At 49.0% G+C, this 12911-nt stretch overlaps 1 protein-coding gene across 1 annotated transcript; it reads right to left on the reverse strand.

Annotated features, from left to right (window-relative positions):
• Window positions 1–66: 66 nt before the first annotated feature.
• ALDH2 (aldehyde dehydrogenase 2 family member) lies at window positions 67–12649 on the reverse strand. The gene is made up of 13 exons (XM_055709102.1): window positions 12486–12649; window positions 11595–11699; window positions 10305–10445; window positions 9947–10026; window positions 9275–9386; window positions 8285–8413; window positions 7718–7831; window positions 4375–4477; window positions 3469–3653; window positions 2959–3123; window positions 2496–2653; window positions 1608–1722; window positions 67–624 (listed from the first exon to the last, which is right to left on the reverse strand). The coding sequence occupies exons 1-13, from the start codon at window positions 12609–12611 to the stop codon at window positions 592–594; spliced, it is 1566 nt and encodes a 521-aa protein (XP_055565077.1). The 5' UTR covers window positions 12612–12649; the 3' UTR covers window positions 67–591.
• Between the last annotated feature and the right edge of the window lie 262 nt (window positions 12650–12911).

Raw genomic sequence — 12911 nt, forward strand, 5'->3', positions numbered from 1 at the left:
CAAACTATACATGCACTTGAGCTCCTGCATAGCTCACTGACACAAACTGCTCCAACAAAGACAGGGTTAACTTCACTAAAAGAGAATGTTTATTGTGAGTAGATACAGTGAGAGCATATGGGAGCAGCTGAGAGCAAACTTTTACCTCACAGATTCATGCTGAGAGGTGGCTTCTGCTCTGCTACACAGCTGAGTCTGCTTATGGAACAGGAATGTATATGTTAGGTGTATAGGACAAGGAGTATAGAGCTAGCTGTGTAAGCCAAGAAAGAATTATAAAACCTACTTCAGACAGGCATTTAAATGATTTGCTGAAAAAAAAGCACATCTGTCAAATACAGATACGACAAGAGTACACCTGTGTACTCATGGCATTAGTATTCAACTGACAGTATTTGCTATTTCGAAAAGATAAATCCAAGTTGCATTTTTTAACAAAAGCTCCTTCAAGTACCTTCTATAGAAACATTTTTTAATGCAAAGCTACACATTTTCCACCTAAGTCTCACAGGTGTTAAGAACAGGATTCCTTGCTTTGTATCTCATGAAGCTGCATAGGTGTCTCCAAACACATGGAGAGGCTGCTGTCCATTAAGAGTTTTTCTGTGGAACTTTGATTGTCACCTAGCAGGGGAAAAAAAAAAATAATGTTACAAGTTATTATTTTCCTGGAGACAGCGTTCAGTTATATTCACTTGAAGGCTGGGAGGTAGCAGCATCCTGCAGAAGAGACCAGAACTAGATGACAGTATATCCCGGTCAGTGACTGGGATCACCTTGGCCATCTGGAAGGCTCGAAGAGAGGGGGAAGCTAAAAGGTTGGGTGACAGCATCTCCCCAGAGATGCTACTGCTCTTTGAGAGGTGGGAGCAGGCACACTTGTTTGTCTCATCTGGAGCTCATGTACCATATCAGCCCCTGCTAGTCAAAAGCCGGGGGCCCTCAGCCATTACACACTTCACTGCATTGTAACCCTGAGGCCGTGGGCTAACCTCTGTCCAACAGCTCCATCACGCTTTAGACACTGCAGCTGCAAGCAGACAGCGTGACAGCCTTTCTGCCTTCTCTTCCAGGAAATTAGTCAGCCTGCTGGGATGGGATTGCCTAACACCAGGAACCTTGGTCTCACACCTGGACTCAAGGGCGTATGACTCAAGAGAGCGGCATTAATTACTGGTGACCCCTGCCCACATTCCCCCTTTTAAGTGATGAGTGCCCAGTGTTCATCTGCCAGTGCCTGCAGCACCTTCCACCCATCAGGCATGCACCCCCAGCACATGCTCTTCCTTTCCTCCCCAGAATAAACTCACGGAGAAGTCCAGACACTTGCGTTCTTTACAGTGAGAAAGGGCTAAGCAGTGCCAAGTGGTGCAGGTAATCTATCAAGTCACATATCCTTGTTTTCCTCGGCAGTATAAAGTGAAGCTAGCTTTCTGTTTTAAATACAGCTACATGGAGCTGTGTTTGCAGATACTTCAGAAGTGCAGCTTCCTTCAAGCGTTAGAAGGAAGAACTACAACTCTTAGGCCAGGCTATACCAACAAGCACAAATACAATTTGGAGCTACAGCAGAGGGTTGGGAAGGCCTTGGATACAGAGATACTCACGTTTTTCACCTCTACATATGCCTCCAGACCATATTCTCCCAGCTCTCGCCCATTCCCAGAAGCTTTGTAGCCACCAAATGGGGCTTGGGCACCAAACACATCATAGCAGTTTATCCTGAAATGGAACCAAAAAATTAAGCACCTGTGGTTTCAGAATTGCTTAGTGCAAGAGCCTTTTTGCAACAAAGGGCCATCTCGGCTCTCTACAGCAGAGGGACAACTGAGTTTCTAGGCAGGATTTCCGTATTTGACAGTTCTCTCAGCCAACAGAACTAATGAATAGTGAAACCTCATCTTCAGCAACCAGGAAACAGAACATCAGGAAATCAATTTATGTCTCTCATTATCACCGGACCAAGTGTCCAGGCTGCCACCCCACACTTCCTTCAGAGGACAAGTATCAAAAGCACCTACTTGTTTACTCGGTACCATTAAAAAAAAAAAAAAAAAAAAAAAAGTAGTGAGATACTGGCTCTCCAAAACCTCATGCTAGAACAGTAAACTGGTGCTGAAGGACTGACCTTGGTATAGTCTTCAGCACGGCCACAGAACACGGAGGAACCTCACGGCAGCAACCAGGACTGCACAGACGTGCCCAGTGATCTACTCACTGCTGGCACTCAGAGCCCTGCAGCAGCTGCTGTCATTGCTGACTGCAGTACTGGATTTCTCTTCCCTCATTCCATTCACTAATTCACAGGGGGAGCACGGAAGCTTAAAATACCCGAATTTTACAGTTAGCATTACAACCGAAGGTCTGATGTTACATTCAGCGAGGGACACATAAAACTGGATCCAAAGTAGAGACAGGCTATCAAAGAGCAAGCATAGTGACTAACGGTGGCACACAAGGAAGCTTCCAGCAATTTAGGAAGTGTCAAGGCTTACCAAACTGTTCCAGCTCGCAGGCCCTGTGACACATAGTTTGCTTTGTCAAGATCCTTTGTAAAGACTGCTGCTGCTAGGCCATACTTGGAGTCATTTGCTCTCTCAATGACTTCCTCAATTGTTTTGAATTTCAGAATCTGCATGACCGGCCCAAATATCTGCAAAATCCAAAACAGAGCATGTGAAAATCTGTGTAGATTGATCACAAGGGAGGCTGTGTTGATGCTGTTCTGTACATACACTAGAAGTCACATGGGACATCACATTCACAGTACCGCTTCCCATATTATGAAGAGCCCAGAATGTGATCTGAAGGGAAGTTTAATGTGGTAACTTTCTAAGAAGTGTCAAGTTCTGCAGTTCATGAATACCCAGTGCTCGCAGACCCGTGGGTATTTTGCATCAAAAGGGACAAAACAATGAAGTGAGAAGCTGACAGACAGAAAGGTGCTGCAGATCTCACCTCCTCTCTGGCAATCGTCATGTTGTCCTGCACATCACCAAAGACAGTTGGCTGGATGAAATAGCCTCTGTCTGCAGCGGGGTTGCCGCCACACAGGAGTTTGGCTCCTTCACGCTTCCCGGCACTAATGTAACCGAGGATCTTCTTAAACTGCTCCTCATCTACCTAAAAGCCATGAGGACAGACAGATCAGCTTTGCCTTTACTGGGGGTAAAAAAAGATTCAACTACAACTTGCTGTGCACGTGACTGTCCTTTAGCAATTCCTCATTTAAACAGACTGCCAAGCCAGCTTCAAAGGGAGATGATAATTTTTAAATGCCAGTGTCAAGCTGAGGTTTTGGAACCATCAGAACGGTTAATTAACTTCTACCTCCATGCACAAGCAAGGAGATAATGGGCACAGTTCAAAGGAGGTGAATCACGAGACAGAAGGATACCTTTCGTTCTAATCTACTCAATATCTGGACTATTTAATGAGATAAAAGCTCAGGACATTTCCTGGTCTTACCTGAGGCCCCTGTTCAGTTTTAAAGTCAAATGGGTTTCCAACCACCCTGGCCTTGGCCTTCTCAACACTCCTCTCCACAAACTCATGATATATATCTTCCTGGACATATGTTCGGGAGCCAGCACAGCAGCATTGCCCTTGGTTGAAGAAGAGGGCAAAATGGGCTTGATCCACAGCCCAGTCCACTAAGGTTGGGGAGAGGAGGGAAAACAAATAAGCAAACAAAAGCAACCAGAGTCAGTAAGTGACTTCTTTTGAACAACTGTCACGCAGACTGCTGGAGTATCAGCGATACAAAGTCTTTTCAGCTGACAAGCATTTTCTGTGCTTTGGTAGGGTGGAAGTTACATACAGACTTAATTAGTAGCAGGGTCTATTAAAGCACCCCATACTAGAGAAAAAAAATCTGATCTGAGGCAGATTATAGTTCTCATTTGAAATTATCAGGTATTAAGGACAAGTTATTTTAGACCTAGAAGAACTTCCTTCCTGCCTGCCATATAAAAGTACGTGTGTTGGCTCATCAAGACCAAAAATCTAGACCATATGCAAGAGATGAGGGAACAAGAACTTCCTAAGAATAGAATAATGGTACACACAAAGAGAAAGGGAAAGAAATGAAAACAAAAATGAAACTAAAAACTGGAGGGAAGATACTGAAATGATTCTCATTTGTTGAGAACTGAAGTTCACAGCACTGGGAAAGAAGTGGGAGCGATGACGTGCTGATACACAAACACGGCAGCTACAGCAGGAGGCATGGAGCCTTCACTGGGTGAGAACAGCTGGGTGGTGTCAGAGCTGGAGACTCACACAGTGCAGTAGAGGTTTCCTTTCCCCTGCAGCTCTGCTTGCAGAAAGGCAACATAAAAGGTCAGATCAAATATTACACTAGCAGGTGCTTACTGTCTGCATCAGACATGATTATATTTGGACTCTTTCCTCCAAGCTCCAGTGTCACCCTCTTTAAGTTACTCTCTGCTGCAGCCTTCTGGATCAAATGCCCAACCTGCATCATGAGAAGAACAGGTTATTAGGAATTAACTCCTACATACAGCAACACCTGGCAGGGTGGCTGGGTTTAGATTGCAGTCAGCAGTTTAATAATAATCCCTTCACTGTCAGGGCTTTAAGGGAACAACTGAAGCCTGCCCAGAGTTTCACCTCTAGCAAGAAGCAGCACAAGGGCAACAATGGGAAGCATTCAAAAGAAGGCACCTGTCCTGGTTTCAGCTGGGATAGAGTTAATTTTCTTCTTAGTACCTGCTGCAGTAACGTGTTTTGGTGTGAGAACAGTGCTGACAGAACACTGATGGGTTTGGTTGCGTTTATATTATAAAGTCAAGGACTTTTCAATTTTTCAGGCCCTGCCAGCGAGAGGGCTGGAGGGGCACGGTAAACTGGGAGGGGACACATCCAGGACAGCTGACCCCAACTAGCCAAAGGGATATTCCACACCATATGACATCATGCTGACTACATAAGCTGGGGGAAGAAGGAGGAAGGGGGGACGTTCAGGAGTGATGGTGTTTGTCTTCCCAAGTAACAGTTACAGGCCCTGCTTTCCTGGAGATGGCTGAACATCTGCCTGCCCACCCATGGCAAGTAGTGAATGAATTCTTTGTTTTGCTTTGCTTGCTTGCATGCATGGCTTTTGCTTTATCTGTTACTGTCTTTATCTCAACCCATGAGTTTTCTAACTTCCACTCTCCTCCATTCCGCTATGAGGGGAGTGAGTGAGCAGCTGTGTGTTTAGTCGCCAGCTGAAGTTCAACCATGACAGTCCCTTTTGGCACCCAACGTGGGACACGAAGGGTTTGAGAAAACGACAGATTTGATTGGAATGTGCTACTTCGAATTTATACCTGTACTGCTGATTAGCTATTAACTGGCAGGTTTCTGTGCTTGCCATGGGGCTTGCTTGCCTTACTGTATATTAGAGTCTAGTGCTCGTTAGTGGCTGCTTTTTGCTTTCACTGCTTGCTGTACTGCTTATCATCTCACTGTGCTGTGCCTGGGAACATTTTGATAACAGCAATGGTGATGTGCCGGGGCTGGCAGGTTGCCAGGGCATAGCTGCTGTTCCTGTGCTGCTGTACTGGACAGACTGGAACTCCAGTATGAACTCAGGTCAAAGGGGCTGTGACCTGTGGATGAGTCCATGTGGGAGCCAGACACCCCAAAGTGCCTGTGGCCATAAATAAGTCCATGCCAGAGCAGGCACATCTCAAACTGTCTGTGGCCATGGTTATGTCTGTGCCGCAGCAGGTCTATCCCTGAAGGAACTGTGGCCCAAGGACAAGTCCACACTGGAGAAGGTACACCTCGAAGCATCTGTGGCTGTGGGTAAGCCCATGCTGCAGCAGGTACAGCCTGAACCATCAGTGGCTGCGCATGAAGCCGTGCTGGAGCAGATTTAATTCTGAAGGGACTGTGGCTGTGGGTAAGGCCACGCTGGAGCAGGTCAGTGTCACAGCCCGTGGATAAGGCCATGTTGGAACAGATGCACCTTGAAGCGACTGTGGCTGTGGGTAAGGCTAAGCCGCAGCAGGTGCACCCCTCGAGGGACTGTGGCTCGTAGCTGAGGCTCCACTTGGAGCAGGTATCACTCTAAAGGGCTGCAGCCTGTGGATAAGTCCAAGCTGGAGCAGAAGCAAAGGGAGGAGTTCACTGCAACGTTAAACCCTACAGGCTGGTCCAAAGGGACCAGGAGAGGAAACTGTAATGGATATACCTTTAAATTGTCGTAACCCATGATTTGAGTTGCATGTTATAAGAGTTACTATAACAGGAACCATCTGAACTAATGGAGGACAAGCCTTACAAGAAGCAGTACAAGTGCAGCAGCAACCTGACCTGAGCTGGCTTTGGTGCCCTGTAACCTCAAACACCACACAACCTCTCCTCTCAAGTGATCGCCTGTCCTGGTTTCGGCTGGGATAGGGTTAATTTTCTTCTGGGTAGCTAGTGCAGTGCTGTTTTGGATTTGGTGTGGGAACACAGAGGGTCAGGGACTTTTTGCCAGGCTCGCCAGCGAGAGGGCTGGAGTGGCCCACTGCTGATTGTTGCTCGGGGACTGGCTGGGCACGGGTCAGCAGGTGGTGAGCAGCTGTCTTGTGCATCACCCTCCCTTCCCTTTGGATTTCATTCCTCTTGCCTTCTCCCTCTTTCTCATTATAACTGTTATTGTTATTATTGTTCTTTTGTTTTTATTTTATCTCAATTGTGAAACTGTTACATTCTTTTCCAATTCTCCTCCCCCTCCCCCTGGGTGAGGAGGGAGTGAGCAAGCGGCTGCGTGGCAGTTAATTGCTGGCTGGGGTTAAACCACGACACCACAATAACAGACGGAGCCCAAAGTCACAGACTAAATTAACTGAATGTACATTTTGTGGACATTTGGTAGATATTTTTACAGGGGCGGCCCACAGACAAGGGGAATGATATCTGTGTATTACACCAAAGGATGAGAAGAGTGGTGGTGGTTAATGAGGTTGTATTGGAAAGTGTGGCACGACGTAAATGGTATGGAGTAAGGGGTGGATGCTGTCCTGGTTTCAGCTGAGACAGAGTTAATTTTCTTCTTAGTAGCTAGTACAGTGACATGTTTTGGATTTGGCATGAGAACAGTGTTGACAGAACACTGATATTTTTGGTTGTTGCTCGGTAGTGTTTATATTAAATCAATGCCTTTTCAGCTTCTCAGGCCCTGCCTGTGAGAGGGCTGGAGAGGCATGGGCAACTGGGAGGGGACACAGCCAGGACAGGTGACCCCAGCTAGCCAAAGGGATATTCCATACCATATGACATCGTGCTGAGTATATAAGCTGGGGGAAGAAGAACGAAGGGGGGAAGGTTCAGAGTGATGGCGTTTGTCTTCCTGAGTAACCATTATGCATGATGGAGCCCTGCCTGCCCATGGAAAGCAGTGACTGAATTCCTTGGTTTGCTTTACCTATACCTCAACTCAGGAGTTTTCTAACTTTTACTCATCCAGTCCTCTCCCCCACCCCACTGTGGGGAGAGTGAGTGAGCAGCTGTATGATGCTTAGTCACTGGCCAGGGTTAAACCATGACAGCACCTAAAGAGTCTTACATAAAGTAAAAATAAATGTCACACCCTGAAGTCAGCTGTATTTTTTTAAGTGTAGAAGGCAAGGCACCTCCAGTATTTTACACAGAAAAGGTACTAGAGCAATGCGATATTCTCTATATCCCCAAGGGCTTAGAGGTTAAGGTAGTCCCTTACCTCCGTGGAGCCGGTGAATGCCACTTTATCTACGTCCATGTGGGAAGAGATGGCAGCCCCTGCAGTGGGCCCGTAGCCAGGGATGATGTTTACCACACCTGGTGGGAATCCAGCCTGCCGGTTCACAGGAGGAGAGAGCAACATCACTCCTTTTGCAAATCAAGGGTTTCACCTACCCTCATCTGTTAGTAACGCTTCAGTAGGCCTCTTCACGTTAGTTTTAACGTTCAGTTTGCAGTAACTGGGACAACTCCTTTCCCCACCCCACATCCTAAGCACAGTTTGGAGCTCTCTCTGTCAGCTTTCTGAAGTTTGTTACTTAACTGAACCTCAAAGCGTCCTCTAATCAATGTTTATGTCCTCTGCATATGCCCTTCTAAGGACAACGGGGTTTTTTTTGCTAAATCAAACGCTAAGATACCCAAGACAATCCAGCCTTTCTTCAGATCAGCCAGCCCTTTTCTGTTCCCATCATGTGCCCTCCACAGCTCACCAGTTTGGCTGTATCACACTGCACTCCAGCAGCGACAGCAAGGCAGCAGATGGAAACCCAGCCTTCTTGCTCACCTCTTTGATCAAACTAGCTACGTAGAGAGCACTCAGCGGGGTTTGCTCTGCCACTTTCATCACAATCACATTCCCAGTAGCCAGGGCAGGCCCAAGTTTCCATGCTTGCATCAACAGCGGGAAGTTCCACTGAAAAACAAGGAATTACTTGCTTGTCTGAACTTGAAAGTTTCTGATTAATCAGCACGTAACCAGTGAGCTTTATTCTAATCAGCTGCAGCACCTCTGAAAGCAGACTTTGATCTTTCCCTAGCTGCTCTTCAGTGTTTGGCTCCTCACGCACTGCATTCTGCTCGTCCAGGAAAACTGTACTCTGAAGTCTGAGGTCTCTCAGTACCACTGCAAAAATCCAGCTGTTTTTGGAATTAATCTTTACTGTAAGTTTAGCCATTAAGTGCTCTTTTGAAGCATTTTGAAAGAAAGCCCGTTTGTAATGAATGACAGGGCACTGCACACAAGACTGGTGAGGCGTTTACGTTCAGTTCTTGCTCAATGCAAATACAAAAACCATGCAAATAGAGTATGCAACAACCAGAACCTGGCTACTCCTATAAAGAGGAGCTTTGCTGTAGACAAACCACCTTGCTACACTTGCTACCAGTTACCAAAACAAGAACACTTACATAAAGCTGAATTTTGCATGCTGGCTATTTCTTCATCACACAGAATTTGATTGTAATGCAAGGCTGTAGTTTAAACCTAACTGTGGTTCTGAGCCAGATAAAAAAATTAACCCCCTTAGTAGGACTTTTTTTTTTTTTTTAATCAGCAGATACAAAGCAAATCTTACTCAGAGCCCATGAACTCAATAGGTTGTTCTATGCCGCCAGAGCACACTAACAGCCCTCCCAGCGGATGAAAGCATAACTTTCTTTACCACTGGAAGGAAACAGCGGTTAGCAACAGACAGTAACTCTCATTTTAAGACAACTGTTCATTGTAACACTTAATTCTTAAAATGCTGCAGAACTACTGGTAAGTTTTACTCACCGGAATTATCTGACCACAGACTCCCACTGGCTCATGTCTTGTATAACAGAAGAAGTCTCCATCTATCGGGATGGTTTTGCCATGGAATTTATCTGACCAGCCTGCATAGTATCTAGCAACAGTAAGATTTTGGTTACTGAATTTAAAATAACAACTCTCCTGCTGACAGAAAATAAGAGAGACTTCCTCCAGCTATTTGCTTTCCTCCCTTCTTCACTCACTTCATAAAACACATACCAACACAAGTATTTCCCAAACAGGTCATTTTAAGAATGGACAGAAAATATAAACATCTCTCTCTCTCACCTTTGCCAGCACTTTGCATAACATAAATTCTGTCATGCTTGTGCTGTAACACAAGATTACCTCCACCAGTGCAAGTCCCATATATAGCAACAGAGAAACATCTATGTAACAAAAATCCTTTGGAAAGTCACAGGAATTACAGCCTTATTCCTAGCAAAAAATAAAATAGAGGAAAACAGGGTGTCTGATACTGGTTTAATTTGGCCCATAAGCAGGGTAAGTCAGATCCAGCCCTGTCACCCACTGCATCTGAAGCGGGAGGCATCTGGTCTCTGCATGTGCAGAGGTTCAGCTACCACGGGCCAGCTGAGCACAAGCATGGAGCATGAACGATCACTGCACTGTCGCTATAGCCTCCACACCTACCTCAGACATTTGATGACCATGTCCAAATCCACCAGGTAGGCGACTGAGTAGGGTTTGCCATTATCCAGAGTTTCCAGTGCCTACAAAAGACAATGAGACTGCCTGAAGAGCCAGGTGGGGAACGTCCCCTGTATAAATTTAGATTAGATTCTTGGTTTGCAGGTTGGATCTATTCTGCCTGGTGGCCTTTTTGCTTTCAGCTGCCCAGAACTGTTTTTCCATCCTTGTGGCTCTCTCACAGTTTTAGCTGTGGCTAAAGCCCCCATCGCACCCGATGGGCACAAACCACCCGTCTCTGCCTCTCTCCCCATGCTTAGGGGTCGCAGCAGAGAGCTCAGCCACCAAGCATGATACGCACCGCCAGGTAAGCCCGGTCCCTCTCGATCAGGTCAGCAAGACGATTCAGCAGCTTTCCCCGATGAGAAGCATCCATCCTCCTCCAAGGCGAGCCCAGCTGGAAAGCTGCTTTGGCTGCCTTAATGGCCTTGTCCACATCTGCCTGCGGAGGAGCACAGGCAAGAAGGTGAGAAAGGAGTAACCAGCCCTGACTCGCTTGCTCAAAATACACCTGAAGCCCTGCTTCATCTCCAGGAGAAAACAGCCTCCAGCCAGATGACAAGCGCCAGCTTTTTTGGAGGCAAGAAGGTGCAACCTTGACAGCTGCCTCACTACGAGACACTCATCGGTCCTGGAGCAGGGGAGCGCATGGGCTGCAGCCCCTGAGCCACTTGCCCCATGAGCAGCAACCGGAGCAGCACTGCACAGCAGAAGCAGCAGTGAAACAGCCGGGCACAACAGCTGTGCCGTCCCCACCTCTGCCTGCACTTACATTCTTCTGTTATGTTAGCTACGCGCAGCGCAAGTGTTGCCAACTCATTTCCAGAAAGTCACATGCTGCTTTAATATTTTCATCCTAAAACAAGGCACGGAAAAAGCTCTAGAAGTGTGCTTTTGACACTCATTCAGGGTTTTATTTCACCAGCATAGTCTAAAGGAGTTTTTACCTTGATAAGAGATCTCTAATCCATCATTTTCCCTGTCAGGGCATTAAGTGGTTTCTAGTTGTTCTGTGTCCTGGCTTGCTGGGAAGGGCCTTACCAGAACAAGCCAGTCTCCCGTGAACAAGCAAACACTCATCCCTCCTTTGGGGAACAGAAACAAGTTTCCAGATTGTAGAAAGAGCTCAAAATTGCTCTGCCACAGACTCCTAGCAGGGCCTTGCAGAAAGCACGAGATGATTGCGTGACACTGCTCCCCACCATCACCTTTCCTCTCCTCTGCTACCATGACTGGGTCACACTGCCAGCACAGCAGCCACGAGACCACAAAGCCGTCCGCCTTCATCGCTGCCTGCCCCAGCAAACTGCACCCCAGCTGCTCCCCAGCCTCCCAGTTTGGGCTCCCTTGCACACCACAACTATTCCTCTCTGCCCTTCCCAGTGCCAGCCTGCACCACTAAGAGGTAAAGCCAGAGGTTTTTGTTAAATGCAGTAGCCAAGTAAGAACACAAGCAGCACTCGACATGGTGTTTGCATATGTCAGGCACTTACTACTGCCAACACGGCGCTCGGCTGAGCAGCCTAGGTGAGAGATGACTATGCCTTCCTCTTGCAACCCCTACGTACCCGGTCACCAAGAGAACTTTTACCTTATCGCCCTCAGCAACCTGGCAGATAACTTCTCCCGTTGCTGGATTGATGGAAGGGAAGGTTTTCTTACTGACTGCATCGTGCCATTCGTTATTTATGAAAATCTGCAATGAAAGGAGCAGAGCAGGGTTCGGCCTTAGAGCCTCATCAAGGTGACAACGGTAAGAGCATTAGTAGTTTTCACGGCGCCTTAGCAGGCTGGGATTACCAGGGACTCAGCTTGGGCAGGCTCCAAAACTACACCCATACAAAAGGGCGTATTTTAGCCTAAATGCAACAAAACAAACACAACCAAAATCACAGCCTTCAGGTAATAAAAAAAAAACAACCCACAGCTCAGCAAACCGCACGAGGGCTCCCACTTCGGTGGGTCCCTGGAAGCCTGGCTGGAGCGGGTCAGGGAACCCAACAGTGGGGAAACACTGCGGGAACAGCCCACCCAGCCCACCCCGGCCAGGGCTGCGCCAGCACTTCCCGGCTTGACCCGTTTCAGGCTCCCCACGGCCCCTCCCGGCACGGCACGGCACGGCACGGCACGGCGGCAGCGGCGTCCCACCGGCTCCTTTCGGTGCCAGCGAGGGAGCGTTTGTCTTTCCAGCGCGGCGGTGCCGCCGCAGTGACATGGCCGCGGGGGGGAGGGGGAGCCGCCACCGGGGCCTCGCAACCTGCCCCGGGGCTTCCCAGCGCGCCAGCCCCAGCGCGGCGTGTCACCCGCCAGGGCCCCTGCCCCCCCCTCCCCCCTCGCCTCGTCCCCCCCGCTCCGCTGCAACAACGGCGGGACGAAGCCCGACCGCCAGCTGCGGCGCCCGCGGGGACCGTTTCCCGCAAGGATCCCTCCACGCAAGGCCCGCGGCCCCAGCGCCCCCCGGCCCGGCCCGGCCCGGCCCCACCTTGTTGCAGGCGATGTCGGGCGCCGTGTTGGGCGCCGGGATGGGGGAGGCGGCGGCCGAGAACGGCGCACCGAGCCGAACCGGGCCGCGCCAGAGCCGGGAGCAGCGAACGGCCGTCCGCAACATGGTGCGCTGCTGCGGGGCGGCGGGGCAGGGGGGCGGCCCTACCCGGCTAGGCACCGCCCCGCTCCGCACCGCACCGCCTGGCCTCGGTCCGGCTCGGCCGGGCTCGGCTCGGTCTGGCACGGCACGACTCGGCTCACCTCAGCTCGGTCCGGCACAGCTAGGCTCGTCTTGGCTCGATCTGGCACAGCTGGGCTCAGCTTGGTCCAGCACAGCTAGGCTCAGCTGGGCTTGGTCCTGCACAGCTCAGCTCAGCTTGGTCTGGCACAGCTGGGCTCAGCTTGGTCCGGCACAGCTCAGCTG

The sequence above is a fragment of the Falco cherrug genome, chromosome 1, assembly GCF_023634085.1.
Source record: "Falco cherrug isolate bFalChe1 chromosome 1, bFalChe1.pri, whole genome shotgun sequence".
Taxonomy (NCBI): domain Eukaryota; kingdom Metazoa; phylum Chordata; class Aves; order Falconiformes; family Falconidae; genus Falco; species Falco cherrug.